The sequence below is a fragment of the Tamandua tetradactyla genome, chromosome 7 (assembly GCF_023851605.1).
Source record: "Tamandua tetradactyla isolate mTamTet1 chromosome 7, mTamTet1.pri, whole genome shotgun sequence".
Taxonomy (NCBI): Eukaryota; Metazoa; Chordata; class Mammalia; order Pilosa; family Myrmecophagidae; genus Tamandua; species Tamandua tetradactyla.
The window spans coordinates 150,015,694-150,043,536 of record NC_135333.1 but is presented as its reverse complement, the minus strand read 5'-3'; the positions used below and the strand labels follow the sequence as shown (position 1 = coordinate 150,043,536).

The following is a 27,843-nucleotide window of genomic DNA, read 5'->3' as shown; positions in this document are numbered from 1 at the left end:
TTACTGTAAAAGCAGTTCTTGACTTTATCGTCTTATACTTTACTATTTATTTGTCAGTTCTATATATTCTTTTTCTTCTTTCTCTTTTTATCCTTTAAATAGTAATTTAAAGAATAACTTTAATTCTTGAATTTTATTTTATCCTCAATTCTCTCCCCTCCCCCAGACCTCCCTCTCCTGTCTTTTTCCTTCAGCTAATAGGATTCCCTTTACTATTTTTTGTATGGCAGGTGTCTTGTTGATTAGTTCTCCCAATCTTTGTTTGTCTTTAAAGATTTTAATTTCTCCCTCAATTTTGAAGGATAACTTGGCTGGATAAAGAATTTTTGGCTGAAAGCCTTCTTGTTCAGGATCTTTAATATATCATACCACTGCCTTCTTGCTTCCATGGTGTCTGGAGAGTAGTCCAAAGTCAGTCTTATATGTTTTCCTTGTATGTAGTACATTGCTTTTCTTGTGCTGCTCTCAGATTTTTCTGTCAGTATGCATCGTGGAGTAGACCTGTTCAGATTTATTCTGTTTGGAGTTTTTGGTCCTCTTTGATGTGCATATTTATGTCTTTTATAAATATTGGAAGTTTTCCCCAATTATATCTTCTGCTAACTTTCCCAGCCCTTTACTCTTCTCTTCTTCTGGAACACCAATGACTCTAATATTTGTACTCCTCTTGTTGTCTATCATTTCCCTAAGAACCAGTTGAATTTTTTCCATCTTTCTTGCCATTTGTTCTTTTGTGCACTGTAGTTCAATGGCTGTCTTCTAGCTTGCTTATTCTTCCTTCCGCTTCTTTGAGTCTGGTATCATGTGTCTCTAGTATATTTCTAATTTGGTCTACTCTCTCTTTAATTTCTGTAAGATCTGCAGTTTTTCCATTTAATCTTTCAAATTCTTCTTTATGCTCTTCTACTGTCTTCCTGATATCCTTTATTTCTTTATAAATATCCTTGAGTAGTTGTCCATGCTCTGTGTCCCCTCTGGAGTTTTACTTTGGTCATTTGGCTGGACCATTTCTCCTTGGATCTTCATGTGCTTTGTGATGTTCTGTTGTGTTTAAGGCATTTGATTGTCTTAATATGGTCATTTTACAAGTGGATTTCATTCACTCATCTATATATTTAATTACTTTTGTGTTGAAGATTTCCTTTTGCACTTGGTTTGTCAGTTATTCCCCACCAAACCAAGATCTCATGTAGGGGATACTATTCAACTTGAGGCACTACTAAAAGCAGGCTGGGGTGCATGGGTACTTCAGCGGTAGAACAGTCGCCCACCATGTGGGAGACCTGAGCTTGATTCCCAGCCCATGTACCCCCAAAATATATTTTAAAAACGATAAAATAAAATAAGAATACAATAAAAATATGAAAAAACAACAAAACACAACTCAACGGTAGTAGGCCCCAGAATCAGGAGGAAACACCCCTAAGATATATTGGGAGTGAACTCAGACTGGTGCCTACCAAAGGGAGAGAAAATTTAAGAAAAAAATAATAAAAATAAATACAATGAAATAGAATTATAAAAGTATATATAAAATAAGAAATAAAAATAAAGAACCAATAAAAAGATAAAATACGTATACATAATTTCAAAAATTTTACTACTAATAAAAATATATAGAGAAAAAAGTTCTAAAGGGAAAAATTAGAGAGAATATTAGGAAGAAGATAAAAACCTAGGCAGTAAAGGAGTTCGCTTGCCTGCACTTACTCCTTCTCATCAGGAGGTGGCGCTCTGGCCTCTACCGCCCTAAGACCTGGCCCTCGCAGATGGAAGTGGTTTGAGGATGCAGGGGGAGTGGAAGCTGCCCCCAGCCCACAGCAGAGTCAAGGCCCTCAGGAGTGGGGAGCCAAGTGCCCATGGGATCAGTCTGTCTGCCAGACACTGGGCTTGCGAGCGGCCTAATGCCCGCACCTGGCCGGGTAATGGCTCCCAGTGCCAGGAGGCCCGGCCCTCCGCGTGGATGGTCAGATCCGCCTCTGGGCTCCCCATGGGTGCTGTTGACTGTGGACCCATGCAGGAGGTTTCCCTGGTGAGCAGCTGGGGCAGCCTGGACCAGAGGGACAGTCAGTTCCTTCCGATCACACCTCCCCTCACGCTGCAGCCTGCCCTAGTGGGGATCTCGGGCAAGCGATTCTCCCCATCCTGCCCCCCCCCCCCACGCCTCCCTCGTCCAAAACACCCTGGAGACCGTCTTTGTTTACTCACAGCCCGGGACGCAGTCCTGATCATTTCCTCCCTGTTCCCTATCTTGTTCCACGGAGCAGGAGTGACCTCAATCCACTCTGCTCTGCCATCTTCCCCGAAGTCGTCCATAAGCATGATTTTTCATGGCCTTTTGTTGCACATCGTTTTCTCTTGCCAATAAGTCTCATAGCCTAAAGGAACCATGTGTCTATAAAACTTGTGTCTATAAAAGATTATATGTTTTGTGATGCATAAATCTTTGATATATTGAAATGAGAGACATTGAATTTTATTGGCAACTCCTTTGCTTAGTACTATTCTAGAAGCTGGTATGTGGGTACATGATCAGATTTTTGTTTTTGAAAGATAACCTGGTGGACCATATGAAGAGGCTTCGGGCGAAAAAATAATTCCAGTTGGACAGAGGACAGATGATAAGGGCCTGAAATGATGAAATAGCAATGCAATGGGGAGAGCACATTATTTAATTCATTCCTTCATCAAATATTTATTCACTGTATTATACCAGTCTCTGAGAATGCAATGGTGACCCAAACTGACAGCTTCCTACCCTCACAGAATTTATAGACAAATGAAAGAGATGCAAGTTGCTCAAATCAGTTTGTAAATATAAAATTGCAACTGTGATAAATATGATACGGAAAAGGGAAGGTCAAACTGAGAAAGCATCTCAGAGGTAAAACTGAGTGAAACTGGTTGGTTGTTTGAGTATCGTAATAAATAGAAGATGTTTTCTGCTCTTAGAAAGAATATTTAAGCTGATTGTTGTGACAAAAATAACCTACACAAAATGCTGTCAAAATATCTATAAGTGAAAAACTGTGAAACATATTAAAATGGCCTTTTACCAAAAGGTGAGATTGATAAGCATTGAATTGTAAATTCTGATTTTGTGGTTGATTCCCCTTGGTTTTCATTGTTACCATTCTATTGGAATAATGGTACTGTACTGATAAAATACAATTTATTTGAGGTCTCTTTTTCCACTTTAATTTTTTTTTCATTCAGATGTTGCAAGAGCAATTGAATTACTGGAAAAATTACAGGAATCTGGAGAAGTACCAGTGCACAAGCTACAATCCCTCAAAAAAGTGCTGCAGAGTGAGTTTTGTACAGCTATTCGAGAGGTATGACACTAAGATTTTAATAACTGTATTCAGCCATATGTCTTCTGAGTAGGAAACATGTTTTTTTCCACACAAACAGTTGAAACAGTTAAGATTGGAGCTACATCTTAATTTTCTGTTTTTAGCTCCTTTGACAGATGATAAAACATGATTTAGTCTCCTAAATTCTTAAATTAAATACAGTCAGCATTTGTACGTTCATATAAAACCAAATGTGGATCTTAAGATACCCGTGAAGTGACTGTGTATAGTATAGTCTAAACTACTTAATGGTTTCATGAAACCACCTGGAAATTGAGGTAGAAATAACCATACCTAATGGAAGCTGAGCTTTTCTTAGATGAACTCTCAACTAAATCTTTCACAGATAAATATGAAAGAGTAACCTAATGACTGAAATTATAGTTTTCCAAACATTACTGTCTAGTGCAATAATGGCAGATGTCTTAAGTGGCTGACATGCCCTTCAAAAAGAATCTTGGTAATGCTTTCCTGACTAATGGTGTCAAGAAACCTGAGTCGAAACAGATGTGTTGAAATGACTATTTGAATTTTATGTTGACTTGGGGTGGAATTGGCTTTCAACTACTGAATTTAGTTGTTTATGAGAGAGTTCCAAATTAATGTATATGCTATATTGGTTTTATTTAGCAAACCCATTTCTCCCTTCCCATCAGCCACTAAGTAATAGTTCATTAATTAGAACCTAGCATCCATAAATCCAGCATGTTTTCCTGTTAGACATCCCTAAAGATGAATTCCCCACTGTCATCTCTCCAAAGCCAGTTGAACCTCCTGACCATCTGGAGAGTTTGCTATTGCAGGTGTACACCTACCAGTAAATGCTTGTATTGGCCCTCCTTCTGCTTTGCAACTCTGTTTATGACTATTTCTCATTCTTTGCTTCAACAATATTAGCTTATATGCAGTTGCTAGATAGAAAAGACGCAGGTGACTAAGGAAGAGGCATACAAAACCTCTCTCACTACAGATTTTAAGTACGGCCTACCAAATGCAATAACAACTTGAACTCTGCAAATTTGGCTTAGACTGTTCTTGGGCAATATCTTTATCAGATTTAATCATCCAGTGTTTAATATTCATTCATATTGGATACAGATTAATTAAACAACCCTAATTACATCTCTAAGTTTTACCCTAAAAATTTAACCAAAGACTCAAGGGAAATTTCTCAAAGTGTGTGAAATTGCTTCCCTCAGAAACCCCTCAGTGGGAGAGATATAAGGTGTCTGAAAACACCACAGACCATCTCTAGGTTTAACTCCTGTACTCACTCTGTATAGCAAGGCTAAATCTCCTACACGCGCCTCTCTGCACAAGATTCCACATCACTGAAACTTAGCTGGCTGACTTTTTCTTCTGATTGTTTCCATTCTACTCTACACAGAACGAGCCAAAGGCTATGACAGATTATTGACTCTATTCATTGGAGATATAACTCATGATTAATACGCTGTCTGCACCTTCGTGTAACTTACATACTAGTAGAAGAAAATTATTATAAATGAATGTACACATATCAGAGACCAGCAGGACCATCAGAGAAATAAAGCACAATTAGGGGGACAGGGTTAAAGCTCTTTTAAGTTACGGTGGTTGGAAAACACCTAAATGAAGTAATGGAATAAGACATGCAAATGTCAAGGGGAAATAGTATTCTAGGCCAAGGACGCCTTAAGTGCGAAGACTGAAAACCAAGAACGAACTTAGTTTATGGAACGGACACTTCCCAAAGCGGTATATTTGGAAGGAGAGTAAGCAAAGCAGGCTCCCTGGAGACAACAGCAGAGCAGATCTTGTAATACCTCTCCAGACATGGTAAGAACTTTGGATTTCATTCTAAGGGTGATTGGAATACCTTGGAGAGTTTGACCTTACCGATCTGCTTTTTGAAAAGTTCTGGTCATTGTGAAAGGAACGTGCTTGTGGATGTAGGAGTAAAAATAAGAAAGAATGGAAGGAAACCAGTTGAGTAGATCAAGTGAGAGATAATAGCAGCTTGGACTGATTTTAAAGCAGTGCAAGTAGTGGAGAGTTTTCATATTTGAGATATGCTTTGAGAGTAAAGTGAACAGAAATTGAGGTATTGATTTTATGAGAGGAAAGCATCAGTTGATTCTTAGCTTTATTATTAAACCACTGGATGGATGTGAGATAATGCAATGGTAATCCTTGGGAGGTTTGGAGAAGACTGACAGATCAGTTCTGGGTATAGTAAGTTAGTGTTGATCTTTAGATGTGCAGGTAGATCTGTCTGGCAGGTAGTTGGATCTAAGTCTGAAACAGAGTGTGGAGTTTCGTTGTAGAGGTATAACTGTAGTATAGAGATCTGCTCAAACAAACCTACAGGCCTTTTTCTTGAAAGAGTGTTGCTAAGGAAAAAAAGAATGAGAGTAAAAAAGAAAATAAATAGGGGACTTTGTGTAGGTATTATAATTTTATCTTACAAACCCCACCCGTGGTAAAATGTGGCATGTGAATCATCAGTGGTCCAAGGAAGTCTATAACAGATCTACAGGCATCCAGTAATGTCAGAGGGAAGAAAAGAGATAGTTCATCTAACTTATATTTTACAAATTTGAACTGTAAGATTAATGTTTCATTCATAGTAAACTCATTATGTTGTCAGTAATACTTTTGTTCTTAAAGGTGATGCACACTATACAGAAATTGTTTTCACTACTTCATTTCAGCTAACATTTTAAATCCATTGTAGAATATTTTATTTCTTAAGTTTGCGTTTTTATTCATTATTCTTATTGTGCTGCTTTTTATTTACAATTCATTAAAACTGAATCAGTGACCCAACACTGGTTCATTAATTTGGGAAGTAATGACAAAAAATTACGTATGACAATTCTAAGTGATTTTTTTAATCTGTCTAACCAGAACTTCTTTAATGAAACACATATACGTGTTATTGGACAGGGGAGTCCCTAAGCCAGTAGAGAAAATAGAACTAGGAAGTACAATGAAAAAGATCTGAACATTAAATTTTATTGAATCAAGTCTCTTGGGTATTGACTGTTATGTTAGCCTGAAACCTTTGACATTTTGATTTTCTTTTAAAAATGATCCTTAGAATCTCTGTGGTTAAATTATTTGAGCTTTATAGAAATAATCTCCAGTTAGTTAATTCTTTCCTGTGCTAAAGTTGTGAACTCCATCAGGAAAGGTGGAGAAAAGAACAAAAAGTGCACCAGCATTATTCTTAATTTCACTCATCATAAGAAAAAATATTATAGGTCACACCGTTTCCAGCCAATTTGTAAAACACAAATTATGCTTAAAAAAGAAAAGAAATAAAAAGTAGTTCCAGCTATTGTCCAAAATTTCCTATCACCTTGCATTAGTGTATCAGTAGTTATTCTTCTGTCTTGAGGCAGCCATATATTTTGCTTAACATTTGGATGAAATTACTGAATCAGCTCTTGTCATATGTGCACTACTTCTATGGGAGAACAGGTTGATGACATATGATTTTTATTTTTACTGAAAATCGAAGTTAAAAGAAATTGCCCTTGAATGCCAATCCACACACAGCTTTCTTCACAGGAAACAAAGAGTGGCCAATGTTACTTTTTCTGATTGCCTTGTATTGTTGAAGATTTTGAAAGAACAGTAATTAAATAGCACCTACTCTATGCCATTTTTTTTCAAAGTGCATGACAGGAAAATGACTCTGTTCATCTGTCATCTTGGCACCACGATAGTGCTATTCCCTAATGAGATGCACTGGCTGCAATGCAGAAAGTTCACCCAAGTTTTTCAATGAGGAATGAAATAAACATTTTTTTAAAATGCCATTAAAAACATTTCTGTGATTTTAAGTGACTTCCTTATGCAGTTGAGCACTGTATTAATTAGCTTGACTGGCCTAAATTTATAAATTTAGGGTTAAAATATCAGGATTATAAAATGCTGATTTTGGAGAAGAGAATTTACCTAGATAATTGAATTGTGGTGCAAATAGCTCAATTGCCAAGAAATGGCCTTTTCCCCAATGCTTAACATTCTTTTTACCTTGATATTCTTTGAAAGGAATCAATAACGTATAAGTGATCATATACTAAAGGGCATTCAGTTTCTGAAGCAGAACACAAACAAATTCTTCCTGCAACCAAAATAACCAAAACAACAATTAGCAGTCTATTTCCCCTCAGCATTTTCCAGATTTTAAAATATTCTAACTCATTGCTTTCGAAAAATAAGCTAATTGACACGGAGTGTGTTTTGCTGCTAACAGGGAACTTCTGTGAGGACTCGCTATAAAATGTATAGTTTCCATATGCATGTTTGGTTTAAAAATGGAGAACCAAATGACATAGCTATGAAAACCTACTTTCCTTGGTCAATCATTAGATGTCTGTGAAGTTGTATGTTCTAATGTTCTAATATGGCAGAAATACAGAATAAAAAAATAAACCAGCTCAGTATTGAATATATATCAGCCAGCGGTGGATTGTTTACAGATTTTACAGTCTCCCTTCCTTCTTGTCATGTGATAGGACTGGATTTCCCCATCATCTTTAAAGCTAGATGCAGTTGTGGCACCTGCTTTGGCAAGCAAAAGGAAATGAGAGTGGAAGCGGCATGCGTCACCTCTGTAGGGAAGCCTGTGGGCCAGTGCATGAGTTTCCATGCCCCCTTCCCTTTGCCGTGATGACCAGTGATGATAAATCCTCCATCATTCTGGGCTGTAGAGTGAGAAAATAAGAAACGTAGGCTCCAGCCACCCTTGATGAGCATGTAGCTCAAGTGAGAAATATATATTTTTTATTCTTAACCTTTAAGATTTGGAGATTATTAGGCTATATGACCAGGCTATGCTTAATGATGACAAATAGTTATCAAGCCAGATTTACCTTGGGAAAGATTGTAAACTGTGTCAACCCTCCAGCTGTAATAAAATGGAATTAATTCTTAAATGGTTATGTTTTATTAAACATTGTGATAAATCTTTTTTAAATTATCAAACAAAATTACTAAGTTTGTAGTCCATAGATGCATCTATGGTCATTAGATAGTCTACAGAGCTTAAAATTTAAGAAATGTGGGTTATAGATTTCGTTTGCTTTTCATTGATTTCACGCTTGCTCCTACTCTAAATTTTTGTTCTTGAGGATGGATCTCATTAACCTTCCAGCACCAAAGCCCTGCTCCAAAGTCTCATCCCCTTTCTTTACAAAGCCTACACATCTGTAAGTCAAAGAAACTTAACATACAGTCAAGGTGGAAGAAAGTGTTAGTGTGTGTATCAGTGTAGAGTGTAAATTTTTGACCTGTCTCAACTTTACTTTGTCAGTCTATAGTAATGGAGTAATTCCACCAGCCTTGCTGTGGTTCATGGAATTAGAAATTATATGTGTAAAGCCACCTAAAATGGTGTCTGGCACCCAATAAGTACACAATCGATGGATGCTATAATTACTAGAGAATAGAGTGTCCCAAATTATCCCTAAATCTGTTCTGGTGAAGTAGGAAATGGATTATAGGTGGAAATAGAAATGGGGTGGTGCAACAGTGGCTCGGTGGCAGAATTCTTACCTGCCATGCCAGAGACACAGGTTCAATTCCCGGAGCCTGCCCATGACAAAAAAAAGAAAGAAATGGAAATAGAAATAGTAATTTCTATGAGTTAATTATAAGAAAACCCATAAGACCATATATTTATATTCATCTTTCACATTATCAATTATCAAAGCAAAAAAATTCAGCCATTTTGCCCTTATTCTCCACCTTCATGGAAAATAAGATTATGACACAAGTTTTTGTCTTCAATGCTGTTTTGTACAACAACTTAATCAATAATTATTTATGGGAAAGCCAATAATTAGTCAGATGGCAGAAAATGGATTCAGAATTAATCCATAAGAAACAAAACTTGGGTCAATAATGACAAAATGCAATGAGGCAAGGATATATAGAAATAGAAAGAGGAGGTGGAGGAAGGAAGAGTAAAAGGGAATAAACAAAGAGAGGGAGGGAGGAAGGAAAGGACAAAGAAAAGAAGAAAGGAAAGAGATAGAGAGATAAAGGGAGAGTGGAAGGAAGGGAGGGAGGAAGAAAATCAAGACTGACTAATGAAGTGGTGGGTTGCTGAATCTTGGCTTAATGTAGTGTAACAGAAAGAGCATTATGGAGTCAGAAAGAGCACTCACAATGGATTCAGAGAAATCTACTCAAATCTTTGCTTAAGCACTTAATTATTTGATCTCACCATAAGATACTTAAATTCTATGATCTAAGTTTGGTTTACCCATTTATAAACATAAAAAGGCCAATAATAACTTTATGAGATTGTTATAAAGATTAAATGAAATGGCACATATAAGTATATAAAATAAAAGAGTAAGTGATTAAGAAATGGAAGCTAGTCTTATGAAATCTTTTTGGTTTAGTGACAGCAAGCTATTTTAAAATGCACTGATGAAAATATTAAGAAAGAGTATGGAGACTAATAGTCTTCTATTTTTCTATATCCAAACAAATGCAAAATGTTTTTTTAAATAGGAGGCTCTACTTTTAAGGAAAATGTTGATGTTCATTTTATAATAAGGCAACCAGGAGAGTAAGTAATCTGGAAATCTTATCATCTGATGAAAAGTTAAGAACTTGGTGATATTTAGCCACATAAAGAGAAAATCATGTTGAACAAGAGATTTGCCTAATCCAATATTTGACATGATAAGGGAAAAGGAAGGTAGCTATGCTAGAACAGTGAATAACAACTAGAAGAAAGTGCCTGGGGCTCAATGAAAGGATAACTAGAAATATCCAGCAGTGGACTCATTTGTGAAGTGAGAAGCTTCTTATGACAGCAGCAGAAGTTAGATGTAATAACTTAGGCCATTCTAGAAATGTATATATATATATACATATATATATATATATATATATTTTGTGTGTGTGTGGACAGGCACTGGGAAGCGAACCCGGGTCTCCAGCAAAGCAGGCAAGAACTCTGCCTGCTGAGCCTCTGTGGCCCACCCTCTAGAAGAGTTTTTAACTTAAGATCATGTATAGGCTTCTCATTGTGAGAAAGAGATAAAAATAAGATTAAAACTATATACATATCTCTCTATATAATTTCCTTAGCTTTATTTCTGTTACCTTCTAATCTTTATGCAAAGATGTTTATGCAAAATATGTTTTTAATGTTTTGGTTTAAACATGGATAGAATGACATGGCATAGGTTCCTCATGTAAAATTATCATCTTTGTTTTGTATGACATATAAAATAACACTGCTGTAAGCAGAATGAAAAAATCTATATTTGACATGTTTATGCACATCTCTCTCTGTTCACATTGAACTTAGCTTAAGTTGGCAGTTGTGAAAGAAAAGAAAGCTTGATGATTCTTAGATTTACTTTGATTTTATTTGCATTTCTAAATGTGATGAGACACAAAAGCCAGAGTGTTTCTTGTGCGATAGGTTTCCTGCCAATGAAAGCATGAAGTCAAGAAAGCTTATTTCTGAACATCCTGGAAATAAATCACAGAATATAGATGTTTTTGCAGGAGGATAAATTCAATTTTAACAAGATAAAAATTTACCAAAACTTATATTTGCCCCAACATGAAAGTCTTGACACATTTCCAAGCAAAAGAAAACATAAATAATTGGAGAAACTTTACCAAGTCATGTACTCTAGAAATGCTTGAACTGGTGGGTTGCTCAGAACAAGAAAAAAATTGAAACAGTGCTTCTGTTCACTTGGTATAACCTACTCTTGAACTCTGACATTTTGCTAATATTTTGAAGCCAGGTACGGAGAAAGTCACAGTACCATTTCCTGTTGGCATGCAAATGGGTGAAAACTATTCTGGTTTTAGGAAAGCTCTTTTTCATCTGTCTTGTCAATGTTGGTGCCCCATTGTAAGTGTGTGTATCTGTGTATATGTGTATGTGATGTCCCATGGATACTTTAAAGACCATCAATTTCTTCCAATGGTACAAAGTTTCTTTGTCAAGCAAAGCTAATGGGAGAAAAATCTTGACATTATATGTACCTGTACAGTACATGTATTACTGGGTCTAGCATCCAGCTTGATTACTTTGATAAAGACAGAGGTTCTAACTTATCATAGAGACTAATTGCTTTCAACATCAGCATGCATTAGTATCAGAGACTGACAATTATCCTGGAAGATGCCTTGCTTAGTCCTGTTAAAGTGGTCAAACAATTTCATAACCATAGTCTTGAATCTATGTTTTCCCTAGTTTTAATTCAGAAATGGAACAGTGTTCTCTCTCTCTCTCTTTTTTTTTTGTATTGACTTACTACTTGCTTTATAAAAATCGAATATACACGCAAACACATCAACAATTATAGAACTATATCCATTGAACTTTGATAAGACAACACAAAAGAACTAACAGATAGCTAAGATATTGCTGAATTAAAAGCATTTTCAATAACATTTTAATTTTGAAAGGTCCATATTTACATAGTATGTAAAATGCTTTTGCATCTCATTTTAAATACATGATAAAGAACAAAGATAATGGTTGCAACAGATCTTCCAAGAGGGTTCAGTTTAAGGTGGTCTGAGTCTGATTTAACTGTTGGGAGTGCACTGAAAATGGAGGTAACATTACTTCCTAATTCTGCTTCTTTCCTTTTCAGCAGTTTCCTTCAAGAAAACTAAACCTTTATTACTTGGGTTGTCTCATACTAGCAGAGTCCATTTACAATTTAGCCATTCTAATCTGTGCTGTTATTGAAGACCCAGCTCTACTTCATCTTTTCAAGAGCATCATGGATAGGACAAAGTTCAGACACATACATGCTCCAGGCACCACATCCCACTCAGATATGTGTTCTTTTACCGTCAGATGTTTATTGGCTTTCCAGGAAAGTGTTAATACACTTGATTGTGGGTCAAAATTTTCACTTTTTTTTTTTCTGAGTATAAGATTGCTCAATCATGGTACAATTTGACAAGAGTAGTTTGTTCCCTGATGGGCTGATTTGTAGATGTTAGGTCATAAAAATGAGGTCATTCTTTTAATCCCGAACTCTCTGGTACTGTCTGGTTGCTGCTGAAAACACCACCATTTTGGAGGATGAGATTATAACTGACAGACTGCAATCTTTCTTGTGCTGAAAGAAAGACTTCTGTGAGGGAAGGGGAGATAAAAATGAGAAAATCTTGTCAGCTTATCCACAGGGAATATCTACAAACACCTGGAAAGACATCAGAACTCTTTTAAAGGTCACTTCTGCTTAAATGATTTAAAATTGAAAGAAAGATTCAAAACAAACTCTCCTGGCTGACAGAGGCTGCGTTGTTGATGCCGACCTTTCTTAAAATAACTTGGCTTCACTTGAAGACAAAGGATTTGGAAGAATCTGAATTCAACTTGAAGTGTCTTAGAGAAAGCTCAGGTGTCTTGACACAAGTCTACTCTGAGGGGGAATTTAATTCTCTTTGATACTGAAAAGCTATATGAGCTCGACTTTGAAACAGACTCAAAATTGACTGAATACTAAAAGTGACCTAAATATTTCCAAATAAAAGACCATGCCAAAAGTTAATTACTTACTCAAGCTAAATAAAACAGCCTTCCATTTTATATAAAATAAATATAAATACAAATACATTTCAAGCAGAAACAAAGTTTTCTTCTTTTTTTTTACATGGGCAGGCACTGGGAATTGAACCCGGGTCCTCTGGTATGGCAGGCAAGTGTTCTTGCCTGCTGAGCCACCGTGGCCCGCCCAAGTTTTCTTCTTTTAATGTATTTTGGTTATTTTGGATTCATTCCTTTTTTCCCAGAAAAAAGCCATTAATTTTTAAAAGAAAAATAATATTTGCATAGTATTTTTAAAACTTTTGAACATTTTCATTACTCAAAAAAAAAGAATAAAAGTGAAAATGAAAAAGATATAAAAAATATCCCATGCCCCTTATCTCCCCTGTTATTTGTCATCATTTTTTTTTACTCATCCATTGTGTTAGTTAGATTCAGTTGTCAGCTTGGCCAGGTGAGCATACCTAGTCTTGTTGTTGCGGACATAAGCCAATGGTACGTGAACCTCATCTGTTGCTAATTACATCTGCAGTCAGCTAGGAGGTGTGTCTGCTGCAATGAGTGACATTTGACTTAATTGGCTGGTGCTTAAATGAGAGAGCGCAATGTTGCACAGCCAAGCAGCTTGGCATTCCTCATCTCAGCACTAGCAGCTCAGCCCAGGCCTTTGGAGATGCAGAAAGAAGTCACCCCCGGGAAAGTTGTTCGAACCCAAGGTACCTGGAGAGAAGACCAGCAGAGACCATCCTGTGCCTTCTACGTAAGAAAGAACCTCAGTGGAAAGTTAGCTGCCTTTCCTCTGAAGAACCAACAAAATAAATCCCCTTTTATTAAAAGCCAATCCGTCTCTGGTGTGTTGCATTCCGGCAGCTAGCAAACTAGAACATCCATCTATACACTGGATAAAGGGAGTGTCAGCCACAAGGTTTTCACAATCACATAGTCACACTGTGAAAGCTGTATTGTTATACAAACTTCTTCAATAATTAAGGCTAGTGGGATATAGTTCAACAGTTTCAGGTATTTCCTTCTAATGATTCTTATCCATTAAAAACTAAAAAGGGATATCTATTTAGTGCATAAGAATAATCTTCAGAATGACATCTGGAAGTCATTTGAAATCTCTCAGAAACTGAAACTTTATTTTATTTCATTTCTCTTCCCTGTTTTGGTCCAGAAGGCTTTTCAATCCCACAAAACCAGGTCTAGGCTCATCCCCGGAATCATGTCCCATGTTGACAAGGAGATTTACACACCTGAGAGTCATGTCCCATGTATGAGGGGTGTGGGCAATGAGTTCACCTGCTGAGTTGGCTTTAAGAGAGAGGTCATATCTGAGCAAGAAAACAGGTGCTCTGGGGGTGACTCATAGGCATCATTATAAGTAGGCTCAGATTCTCCTTTGCAGGAATAGTTTTCATAAGGACAAGCCCCCGAATTGAGGCTCAGCCTATTAAACCAGTGATCCCCAAAGCTGGTGAGAATTACCCAGCGGGGAACTTTACTATTTCCACATTTTTCCCCAATCTCTTAAGGGGGCTTTGCAAATACTTTTTTTATTATCTACCCAGATTATTCTGGGTTGTATCAGGGCATCACACTAACTTGTACAAACCAACAAGATCTCACTCCTTATTCAGTGTTCCATCTGATTATGGTGTTCGAATAAACTGGCCATACCAGATAAATTAGTGTGTTACAAAAAATATAAATTTTGTATCAAATACATCTCTTCTGTCAGCTGAAGTTTTAAAACGCATCCAATGTCATCCTTTACCCTTTAATCTGATTTACCTTAGTCCTAGCCAGATCTGCTTCATTCATATTTCTAATTGAAGTCTCATCTCCTCTTCAGCTCTTCAGCTTTTTTTTCTTTCCAACAGTTTCTGTATAGAGTAAGGCTGACTTTCAGAGCTGCAGACCTCTAGCTCTGAGTCTCAGGTGTCACACAGATACCCAGATGCTCATTCCAGGGAATGAGCAGGTGATACACAAAGAACGCAGCTGCTCAGAATTTAGAAGTAACTGAAAACTCAGGAATAGATGTGAGTGCTGTAAGAGCGTACAACCTAGAAACCTTTACAATAAGCCTTCCCCTGATAGCCATTCACATAATATTTTAAGATGTGAAAAGACTCCATATCAAGTGCAATAAAATAAAATGCATGATGATTTACACACACACATATACCACTATATTTTTGGAGGGACAATACCATTCTTTCACCAGATTCTAAAAGGGGTTCCACATATTTTTCCTCATCTTCCAAAAAGGCAAATATTTGTTCTCATAGAAAGTAATCTACGTTTTTCTTCAAATAGATTGCATAGGGTTATGCAAGGTTGGGCATGTATGAACAGTAGAAATTCGTGACTATGTGAAGCGATTTGTGTGAATGAGTTTGGAAAGACATACTATGAAAATTTCTAAGTTGATAAAAATAATGAAAAATATATGTACTCATATTGAGATTTTTGGAGAATATAATCTGTAATTTTATCAGGGGAAATTACAAAAACAAAATGACTACATCATTTACTGGAATCAGAATTTTTGAAATATAGTTCGACTTCTGCTGTCTGCTCTGAGCAAAAGCACATTTTTAATATGTAGAGGGGGTTTTTTACATCAACATGTTACTTTCTAGTGGCAAGGACAGGGCCTGTGCACAGGAACCATCTTAGACTATAATTGCACTAATGGGTCATTGATCTTAAAGATATCTAAACAGACCCTCACAAATGGTCTGTAATGACCCTGAAGGCAGTTAGTGTCACTATTGGGTAAATACTCAGCCGGAGCCTTTCCATTTGCTATTATGAATGATACAATAAACAGTACATATTTCCCAAAGCTTATAATTACATGTACTTGAGTAGTTCAAAATAATGGAGTCTTCAGAGAAGTTGTATTTTTATATCACTCAAATGAAGTAAGCATTCTGTCTTCTGTTGAGTTCATAAGACTGGAAATCAGAGTTTCTATTTTTGGCAAAATGACATGACCATTTTTTTCAGTGAACAAGTCATTTAACCTTTTCTTGCTTCAGTATTGCCAACATATATTGAGACAAGATTACTTGTATAAGTCATCCTAAATGAATGTTAAATTACAAATTGACATTTTCAAGCCGGTTTTCTGTTCTCCCTGAGGGTGGTTTTCATAGAGAAAAATCAATGAAATCAGCATCATTTATAATTCAAATATATGCAAGACAATTATTTCCTTCTTTGCTACCCTTCTATTTCTTTCCTTCCTTCCTTCCTTCCTTCCTTCCTTCCTTCCTTCCTTCCTTCCTTCCTTCCTTCCTTCCTTCCTTCCTTCCTTCCTTCCTTCCTTCCTTCCCTCCCTCCCTCCCTCCCTCCCTCCTTCCTTCCTTCCTTCCTTCCTTCCTTCCTTCCTTCCTTCCTTCCTTCCTTCCTACCTTCCTTCCAACCTTCCTTCCATTCTTTATTCTATCCCTCCCTGCCTCCCTCCTTTCCTTCTTTTTTTGTTCCTTGCTGTCATAGGGAAGATTTAGTGCTAAAAACTGACCACAACATATGTTCATTATTTCCTTGCTTTTCATTTTATATAGTTTGATTGCATGCACATTTTCCTAATACATATTTAATTTTATTTGTGTTAAATTTTATAAAAAAGTACCACCATGTTGTTGTAATCTTTGAGCTTCTACTTGTTCACTTAATATAATACTGCCAAGATTCAATCATAATTTTTTGTGTTGCTGTAGTTCATTTGTTTTTACTTTGTGTGGCATTCCATTACATGAATATATCACAGTTTATTAGTCCACTTTCCTCTTGAGCATTTGCATTTTTACAGGTTTTTACTATTATGATAGGAGCTGCTATTAAAATAATTTTATGTGTCTCTTGTTGAATGACCAAGATTTTCCTTGGATATATTCCTAGTGTGGAATCTCTCATAGGGTGTAATAATGTCCAGTTTTAAGAGATAATGCCAGACTGTTTTCCAATTTATTGCTCTGATTTACAGAGCCACAAGCAATACATAAATTGGAGTCCACATTACCTCCAACACTTGCAGTTTCACCAATTGAGTATACTAAAATCATATCTCATTGCAGAAGTCATTTGCATTTATTGATCACTAAATTGTTGAATATCCTTTCTTGCAATTATTGTCTATATGTGTTCCTTTGTGAAATACCTGTTCACAAATTTTTCTACTGGTTTGTGCTTTCACATGTATTTTTTACATGTTCTTCACATTGTCTGGTTATTAATTCTTTACTAGCAGTAAAGGTAGTGAATATTGCCCTACTTTGTAACTTGTCTTTAATGTGCTTTAGGTGAATAAAATGCTTAACTTTAAATATTTACATCAATCAATTTTTAAATAATCAACACATTTTGGTATATGTCGCTTATGAAATATTTTCCTACCCCAAAGTCTGAAAGATATTCATCTACATTTTCTACTAAAAGTAAAAATTTTAACTTTGACATTTAAGTTCTTAATCTGTGTAGTGTTGATTTTTGTAAAGAATGTGAAGTAGGGGGTTGTCTTTTATACATAAGGGGATAACTGTGCTTTCCAACTCAATTTCTTGAATAAGCCCTAATTTCCAACCAGATCTGACATGTCATATTGCAATATGCCAAAGTCTTTTCATACAAATCTGTTTATGGCCTCTCTGAATAATTGGTTAATGTAGCTATCCCTTCATCAATGCCTTATTTATCTCATGAAGAGAGAGCCAAGGAAATGAGTATTGGGGTGGGGTGGGGTCATAGCCAGATTATTGCTGTGATCCAAGTATTTGTTTCAGATGGGAGGTTTGTAAGGGCTTATTATATATATGTGTGCGTGTGTATGAAAAGTAAGTTCATAAAATCAGTTCATTCATGTTTTAATGAACAATGATGATCATGAGCCATAAACTAAAAATTACGATGGTTTCAATTCCATTCTTTGCACCTGAGGTCCAAAGGGAGCAGAGAAAAATAGAACACTGCCTCATGGTCTCTAAAAAATATAGAACAGTTTTCAAATCCATAATTTGTGGGTCTCTTTCTGCTCCTTTCATCAAGGTTAATTAAAGTTTTAAAAGTTATCTACCTTACTAGACTGAAGTCAGTAGTGTCTTTCAATCATCACTATAAAATTAGCTCCTAGCACAGAATCTGCTAAATACTGTGCATTTAATGAATATGTGTCAGATGAATGAATGAATTCATAATTTGCTCATTTTCATTAGAAGAGAAAAACTTATGACTCTATTTGATTTCATGAGTCTTAAATTTTTAAATGGTTCTGGATTCAGACAAAGCCCAGAGATGCAAACATTTCCAGTTTAGTATAAGATCTTATATTAATGGCTTCTGGCCTTGAGCACTTGTAATTAAAACCGAATTTTCCAATGTTCTTCATGTATTTTTATAAATGCATAATTGGCATGCATGTGCAAATATATAGCACATGGACTTTTCATGTGGCAAACATATGCATATTATTTTTGTCATAAAAATTAGTAATGTCTTAGTTAGTAATAGGGTCAAAAGGAAAAGCACCTTAACCTGTGGTTCTTCGCCTTTGGGGAGTCATGAACTTCTTTGTAAATATAGTGAAGATTGGAGAAAATTCCCAGGAAAATTTTCATATGCTAATATTTTGAATAAGTTCAAGAGGTTGGTAAATTCCCCGAAATTGATCTATTAGCCCAACATACTATTAGTTTTACAAATGAGAGAATAAGACAGTTTAAGTGTTCTCTCAAGTTAGTTAGCCAGAGTCTCCTGAATCCTGGCCCAGTTCTAGTTCCGCTTGCAATGAATAGTAGAAACAGAGTCTTGAAATGTGGAAATCATGAAACATTATTTCAGTACTTGTCTGTAATGAAATAAAAATAATTGGAAAATTGCATCATGAGGGTGGTGCAACAGTGGCTCAGTGGCAGAGTTCTCGCCTGCCATGCCAGAGACCTGGGTTCGATTCCCGGTGCCTGCCCATGCAAAAAAGAAAAAATTGCATCATGATTCCCACGTCCAAAATTCATATTCATGTCAGTGTTCTCTTTATGTTAACCACATTTATTAATTTTGGCTTCCAGTTCTTTCTATTCTTTTCTCACAGATTAATAATATTGTCTCTCATATATTTATCCTATTCAAATTTCCAGGATGCAATGTAAAATATTTAGTTATAACCATTGTATAATTGGCATCACATCACCAAAACAGTTATAACATTTCCAGAAATTTTCAGCTCTTTCAAGAAAAATTTAATGTTTTTAAGACCAAACCTTAGCAAATGTGTTTCAGTACCTAACAGCAGTGCGTGTTTACTCAAATGTGATCATGGTCTTTTTCTTAGTAAGTTAGCACTACAGCCAGGGAAACCATTTTCAGCCAATATCCACAAATATAGAGAGGAAGTAAGCTCTCTTAGGTAAAGTGGAAAGAAATCTTTTACATGTAATCTTGTCTCCCCAAATTTCCTTGACATTCCCATGTCTATCTGTTGACTGTATAATGGAGTAACCCCAGATGCTTATTCAGCCTTGTTCTTGGAATTTTCTGAACTCCATATACTCCATGTTGCTGCTCCCCATTGAGTCAGAAGCAGTATATCTCAGATGTGTCCTACTGCCTCAAATCCAGCCAAAATGTACTTTGCTATCCATTCCCTATTTGCTGACAATTGGAGGTACAATAGCAGCACCCAACCATCCCAGTTGTTAGGTAAGAGAAAGCAGCCATTTGGAATGGCAACCTTCCAAGTTTGGCAGGGACTATGCAAAGATATAAGCAAAAATAAAAATCAAATAAACAATTAATCAAGTAAACAACAACAAAAATTCAACAACAAGCCAATTACCTTAAAATCACCCAGGTGAGGAATGGAGGAACAGCATAGATACATTCTCTTCCTCTCCTCGGTCTTCTTTCCAGGAAGATGGCCAGTGGCAGAAAGATCATTGAACTCTGGATAGCCAGAAGGAGCTTGCCTTCCTAACAGTATGCAGAGGTGGTATCTTTCCTGTCAAATGCAATATTGCCCCTCTTTCTGTAGGATCAAGAATGTTGAGGGGACTTAGTCATTCTGAATACTCAATAGAATGCTTATTTCCTCGACATCATTTTCTTCACGCCCTTTCATAAACAATTTTCAGGTTTTTGCAACCTGGGGATATCTGCAGGCATGCAGCCACGCATGGAAAAAGTGCCACACACATCGTTCTTGAAAATTCACAGAATTATTCTGAGGAATATAAACCTAGGTGGAGGCAATCTGGGAGAGGTTACTGGCAGTGTAGCAACATAAGCAGCCTGCCTCACAGGGTTTCTTGCTGAAAGGAAATTTTGTTAAACTTTCTCCATAGCCACCCACTTGACTGCCAGTTATTATTGACTATTTCAGAAAGTAAATTGTGACTGATTTTTTTTTGAAAACCATTGGATTTCCTACCAATAATATCTCTGTATCCAGGATAAAGGATGACCAATCCCCACTGTACCTGGAGAGAATCAGGCTTGCTAGATGTTACCTAGGACTAAATTAAACTTTCTAAAAGAGTTATAAAATACATCATTCCTCCATATATGACAACATTTGTGCTGATTGTATTTCAATAAAATTAAGAGTTAAAATAGCCAAATAATAAAGTTAGGACAAATTTAAGGCCTTAGAAAATTATGAAGACACCATAATAGTCCAACAGATCTTCTCAATAAAAATAATTTTAGATGTTTGAAGATAGTCTCATGAAAGGACATTAGTTTATTAATTAAGGTTGAAGCATTTCTCATTATCAATGTGATTCAAGTCACATTGTTGGTATTTTGTGCAAAATAGCTTGTCAAGCATAGGTAATTATTCAAACAATAATTAAGTGGAAAAGATTCATTTGGAAAGTTCATTTGCCTTAATTTTGGCACATTATTTTAACTGAGAGGAACTTTTCAAGATCTCCATGACTTGAAGACTTCAGGTAATATAATCCCTGAATCATACTTGATATTTAAATTTTCATGTTCTTAAATATGAACTTGGATAATAAAAGCCTGTTTAAAATATTCACTTAATCCTCCAGATATAAAAAATAAAAACAAATGAAATTGGCTATTATCCCAAATTATGTCATTACAGTACTCATATTTCCAGGCAAAAAGGTATTCAAGTGTCCATATATTTAAATATGATTAAACAAATGGATTCTCCCCAACTTGAATGTCTATATAATGAAAATTGAACGCTGCAAGAGTTAAAAAAAAATTCAGAACATTTATTCTACCGTTAGTCTAGGTTAGCTAAATACATACAAATAATGACCTAATAGTGAGAAAAATAATTTCATTATCAATGAGTTGATTGTATTTCATAGATATTTCCATATTTCCATTGCGTAGAAGATAATGACATTTGTCTTTATCAGTGAATTTCTAGTAATAGAAAAGTTTACATATGTTATCGTTTACTATAAGATTCTGGAAAGTTTTTGACCATTGACTATTTATATTTAATACCAAAAGATATTTTAACAATGGATATTTAATTGAACATTAATTTGCAAGCAAAATATTTGTAAGTTAACCACCTATCTGGATATTTTGTCTACTCTATGCCAAATGCTCAGATGTCTCCAAATATTGATTTCCTTTTGGGAAAGCAGTTGTTTTGGTTAGAAAAACACGGTTTATTGTACTGTATTCAGTGTGCTTGCTATTGAGGTACATGGTGCAACTAAAAAGGAGTAAAATAAGAGGGTTTTCCTCAACACAATGGCAAATTTGAGTATAAAAACAACTTAATTGGATTTAAAAGCAATCACATAATTAAGTTTGTTTACCTGCTTATCTAATAGAGAAATAACCCCTTAGAGATATTATTTCTGACTCTGTAATTTGATATGCATAATTTCATTTTATTTAGGAAGTAAATTCATTGTATGTTGTGTGCTACCTCAGATGGGCACGTCCTATCTCCCCTCTTTATCATTACCTTTACTTTAACTCAGCAGATAAAAGCAAAGTATGCACTGACCCTTTCTTTTCACCTTCTCTCATCCCACCGCCTTTATCCTTTAGCGTAGCTAGAAGAAAAGAGGCTGAATGAGTTTTCAGCCCTGAAATTCCTTAAATATTTTTGTGATACTGTGATATTGGTTCCTTTAAAATTGTCACATTACTAGTTTTTTATGACCTCAAGGCTTAGATCATGTCTATCTGAATGCTTTTTCCATTTATAACAGAATTTCCCATTGACGTTTCTTAAGGTATGCAAATCATTCTTTGTAATCCTTTCGTGCTGTTAAAATCATAAAAACGTAGCACATTTACTATTTTAATATTCAAAGGTAGTTTTTGGCCCAGGACTCATGAATGCAAATTTGCTTAGAGTAGTTTTCTTTGCAAAGAAATATTAATTTCCAATTTGCAGATAGCGCATTTGCAGATAATTCCAATTTGCAGATAGGGACATTTTGTAATGTGAATGCATGACTCTTCTTCCGTATACATTCTGAGCATAGTCTTGGCTTTAAAATATCTTCTGTTCAGGATTTCCAGTTACAGATGACTTTGTCTCCCTTTGTGGTCTCTCAGTAATCCGTAGATGATGTTGCCAAACACATACATGTTTCTTATTATAGCTACAGTTTAGTGCAGTTTTGGAAGATTTCTTCAGTCCTCCATGCTTGCTGTGCCCCTCACTGCTGTCATTTTACAACAGCTGCCTATCCTCCAAGCTCCACCCAGAAGTTCCCCAGTATTTGTATGTAGCATCAGTTCTGATTACATCAACTGGCAATATTCATCTTTCTTCTTATTGAAGAAGAGAGTATACTTACATAGAAATAGCTCTTACCTTTTCAAGAATACAAAGTATGATTATGAACACTTTAGCAGGCACCATTCATGTTCGGAGACATCCTAGATTTGAATATTTTTATTGCAATTTTCTGGCAGATGGCAGTGTTTTGAGGGTCAGCTTTTTCTGATAAGCACAGAGGCACCATAGTTGTGCTAATTATGAGACCGTGTTGTCCCAAAACATATTCTTTGTTGTATTTGCATTTATCACAGGGAAGAAATGCAGTATATAATGAGTTTCCTAGAAAGAAGCACAAATCCACCTTGGAGTTAGGGGAGGTTCCCAAAACATTGCAACCAAGCTTACTTTCCTCAAGTTAAACATTCTCATATCCTTTAATTTTCATCATATGCTTAATTTTTCATCATATGATTAAGATTAAAATATGGCTTTTCTAGGGTACATACATATGAAAGGATGTATGTACCCTAGAAAAGCCATATTTTAATATTAATCCCATTTTATAAATCCAGCCATTTCTTCTAATCCCTATTCAGTACTGTATGTTTGAATCTGTAATTAGATTATCTCCCTGGAGATGTGACTCAATCAAGAGTGGTTGTTAAACTGGATTAGGTGGAGATGTGTTTCCACCCATTAGGGTGGGTCTTGATTAGTATACTGGAGCCACATTAAAGAGGAAACATTTTGGAGAAATCTAGAGATTCAGAGAGAGCAGAGAATGCTGTAGTACCACGAAGCAGAGAGTCTACCAGCCAGCAGCCTTTGGAGATGAAGAAGGAAAATGCCTCCCAGGGAGCTTCATGAAACAGGAAGCCAAGAAAGAAAGCTAGCAGATGCTGCCGTGTTCGCCAAGTGCCCTTCCAGCCAAGAGAGAAACCCTGACTGTGTTTGCCATGTGCCTTTTCACTTGAAAGATAAACCCTGAACTTCATCGGCCTTCTTGAACCAAGGTATCTTTTCCTGGATGCCTTTGATTGGACATTTCTATAGACTTGTTTTAATTGGGACATTTTCTCAGCCTTATAACTGTAAACTAGCAACTTAGTAAATTCCCCTTTTAAAAAGTCATTCTATTTCTGGTATATTGCATTCCAGCAGCTAGCAAACTAGAACATATGGCATGTTTTCCAGTCCTTTAAATTATTCTGGTTATCTTTCCACAATGATCTCCTAAGTTAAGATAAATGCTTACTAGAAATTTCACACTAAATTTTTATATTCCATATGATTGGTTTCCAAGCAGCACTGCTATGTGACTCATGTCTGCTTACTGTTAGCACCCTATAGGGCTAAAGTTAGAAGAATGCAAATACGGATTTATCTTGGACTAAAAAGAACATACTTTGCAAAAAAAAAAAAAATTTCCATAAGCATCTCAATTCAGTTATGCTCTTAGTAGCATTGTAGTCGTTTAAATTCTGATGGCCATCTACTTCACAGAATCTTCAAAAATATGTTATTCAGTGAAATTATTCCCAATAGTTTTGAATCAAGAACATGCCTATTCTCAGGACTTCTAAGATGTGAACACAAATCAGAGTATGCCAGCAGACATGTTACTCAGTGCAAACCCCTAAGGAGCTTCGCCAAGCATGTCCCTTGGTGCTCAGGTGCAATTCAGTAGCCTCTGACTGAAGACATCTCCATGCCTAGCCACATGAGCAGTCCAATTAAGCTGTGTGAATTGGATGGAATGGACAGAATGTCCAGGCGTTCACAAGACTCCTCTCATTGGGGAATCATTTAAGTAAGATTGAAATGCTCTATTTTATTTATATGTGAACAGAAAACATGCAGCTTAATCTAACAAAGAGAGCTATGTCTCATGAACTACGTTATTTTGTTTTTGTTTCTTTGTAAAGGCTGGGATATTTTCTGCTTTAAATTGCTGCGCGCCAGTACCTTTTCTTTAAATAAGCCAAAATCCAGTCCACGTTACCTTCACCTTATGCTTCACCTTGCAGCTTCTTTTGGCCACTGTGTCATCATTTAGACTGAGCAGCACATCCTTATCCATCTCCCTTAAGTGTCAAGTGCAAAGCATTTGAGATGCAAGGGTCTGCGTCTGGCTTTTGGCACTGGGGAATGGTCTCTGCTCCTCCTGGGAGCATCCATGGCTGATAGGGGCCCCTCCTGAATCTAGCCCGGAGGCAGGTAGCAGCCTCCAGTGGTCTTGCCTGTATGTGGCAGGTCTTATAACCTCAATTTTTTAATTTGAAAGTTTAGGGATAGGCTCTGATGCAGAGCTGAGAAAGTAGCATTGCTGATCTATCTCATAGTGAGACAGTTAAATAAGGTACTAGCCACTTCCTGGGTTTAGAATTAATTAGTTCCTGGGAACTTTGACTTAACTTATATGAAAAGTCAAATAACACACAGTTATGAAAAAACAAAAAAAGCTAGCAGTTCTGGTGTTTATCCTGATACTAACACTGACGTGTTGGCAGAAATCTGCGAATGATTGCCACAGTCCTAGGCAGATGGTCTCCAATAATTACTGTCGCTCCCTTGTGGGATTTAACTGCAGCATTATCAGAGAGAAAAAGCCCTACTAAGGTGCATTTGAATTACTGTCTACCCGTTATTTCACTGTAGGAGGCACAGAACAGCTGCTTCTGGCTCTCCCTTTGCTCTGCTATCTGTGTAGTAACACTTCAGGGATAAGTATTATCCATTTGGACTATAAACCTGAAACATAGTTAAATGAAAATTGAAATACTAATGTTGAATTGACACTATAAAACACATGCAGCAGAGATTTTTTTTTTTACACATTTCTGGGCATGAAGGAGATGTGTTGCAAATATTAACAAAGTATAAACTGAAAAAAATAGAAATTGACTATAGGACCTTAGTACCTAGAGAAGCATGATTTGAGAATGGGGTGGAGTCCAGCTGACATTCCTCTGAACCTGAACATCTTCAGAATTACTTTTTCTTATGGAACTTGATATTCATAAAAAGAGAGCAGATAAGAAAAAAAAAAAGTCACAGAAATCTTGCATAAGAAGAAAGCTACCAGGTTGGTGGCAGGATATGGGGTCAAACATGGAAAAGGAGTAGAGCAGATACACCAGGATTCCTAGCAAACACCTTCAGTCTCTTCTCTCTTAACTGGGAACCTGATGTTTTCAGGTGCCACGCACAACGGAGACCCCATTGTGACTCAGGGAAAGATGTTCTCATCTCAACTAAAAGGGTGACTCACTCGCTTTGTCATTGATTACTTTAGGGGTGGGCATGTGACCCTGATTCAGCAAGTGTAGCATAAGCAGAAGTCCAGGGGTGAGCTTCTGAGAGAGATGCCAGAGCTCTGACAGACATACATGGGGACAGATAATTATTCTTTATAATGGCATGCTGTCCCATCTGATTGTGATTTTTGGAAACTTGGCAACATTTTAGGGACCCTGAAGAGACTATGATTCCAGAGACAAAACTGACATTCTGAGAATTCCAGAGGAGAAATAGCCCAGGTCCTTCATGACAAGATTTAATCCGTGAAACAGTTCCCTGAACACTCTTTTCCTTGACAATTCTTGTTATTAGTCTTTCACAGTGTTTGAGCCAGTGGTCCCCAATCAGTTCTGCACATGGGAATCAGCTGGAGAGTTTTAAAAATTCCTGAGGCCTAGCTATCACCCCATTATGATTTGGTCACAATGTTGGGGAGGGAGCCAGATTCTACTAGCGTTTAGATCTCCAGGTGACTCCAATATGCACCAATGTTTGGGAGCCATCTGGTTTGAACCATTTTGAATGACATCTGTTACTTTCACCTGAATGCTTCCAGAGACAACTGAATTTAAAACAAAAAGAAATCTAAACTAAAAATCTTATCCTCATGCGTAGCTACACTGAATAAGAAAACAGAAATAAAGAAGAGCATATTTAAGAGACAGAAAACGTTTTAATAGTTTTTGAAAGGAGTTCCAAGTCAGTTATTTAGAGATCTAATTGAACCATATTCAAATGTAATCAAATACTGGGTATTTGATAGAGCAGTTGAGCTGATTATTTCCTTTTATAAAGCTCTGTATCTATTAAATAATCTGAACTTTAATTTATGTAAAATAATTAGAAACAAGAGAACCCTTCCATCTTTATTAAAGTTGATCTTTGAAGAATATGCCTACATTACAAAAACAAATATTGGTTTGTTTATACATAATTGAAGAAAGAAAGATTCATTATCCTTGCCATCTATTACAAATCTCCCTGCCACATTCACACATACTCATAGACACTTTTTTTTCTCACTAGTGAATCATAATTTAAGGCCCTCGAACATCTTGCCTCCTTGCCTGGTTCACAAATTATTATAATATTGAATTTAGGAAACAATCTAAGAAATGGCCCACAGTTACTTAAATACCACATGGGAAGTTATAAGGTACAGCCATTACAGCTCACTGTGAATCCTGGCAAAATTCTGTCCCTCGACTCATTTACATTGGCCACAATTTTGACTTTCTGTATAGCTGTACTTCCTCTTGTTTTAAGGACACTAAGCTCTCTCGTCATCTACCTAGACAAATTTCAGGGTAAAAATCACACAATGATAACTCTTAAGTTTTTTCCCTTATCTGAAAGCCTTAGGAGATATATTAGTCAGTTTTCTCTAGGGAAACGGAACCATCAGGAGATATCTGTAAATATTTTAAGATTTTATAAAAGCATCTCACGCAACTGTGGGGGGATGCACAAGGCCATATTCTTTAGGGCAGGCTGCAAGCCTTCAGATAAAGGATTTCAAAGAATTCCCCAGGAGACACTGGATGACTGAAGTAGAGATGAAAGTCTCTTCTGACTGCTGAAATCATCACTTCTCCTTTTAATAAAGCCTTCAACTGACTGGATTAAACACCTGTCATCGCTGAAGACACTCCTTAGTTGATTGTAGGTGTAATAAACTATAGATGCAATCAAACTTACTGATGATTTAAGTCCATGAAATGTCATCACAGTAACAGTGAAGCCAGTGCTTGCTTGACCAGACGCCTGGGTGCCATTACCTGGCCAAGCTGACACATGAACTTAACTGTCACAGGGCAGGTGAATGTTCCTCCCCTCACACTTTCATTTGCTACTATGCATTGGACCCAGGATCGTGCCTAGAATCTTGGCCTCACCTTGCCATTCAA

General features: G+C 36.4%; 1 protein-coding gene across 2 annotated transcripts in view; it reads left to right on the top strand.

Annotated features, from left to right (window-relative positions):
- Positions 1 to 27,843, top strand: part of LIN7A (lin-7 cell polarity scaffold A) — a 144,870-nt gene that overhangs the window by 53,942 nt on the left and 63,085 nt on the right. For both annotated transcript variants that reach the window (XM_077111524.1, XM_077111525.1), the window contains one exon: positions 3,217 to 3,335. In XM_077111524.1, coding sequence (XP_076967639.1) covers positions 3,217 to 3,335 — 119 coding nt within the window. The remainder of the gene's footprint in view (positions 1 to 3,216; positions 3,336 to 27,843) is intronic.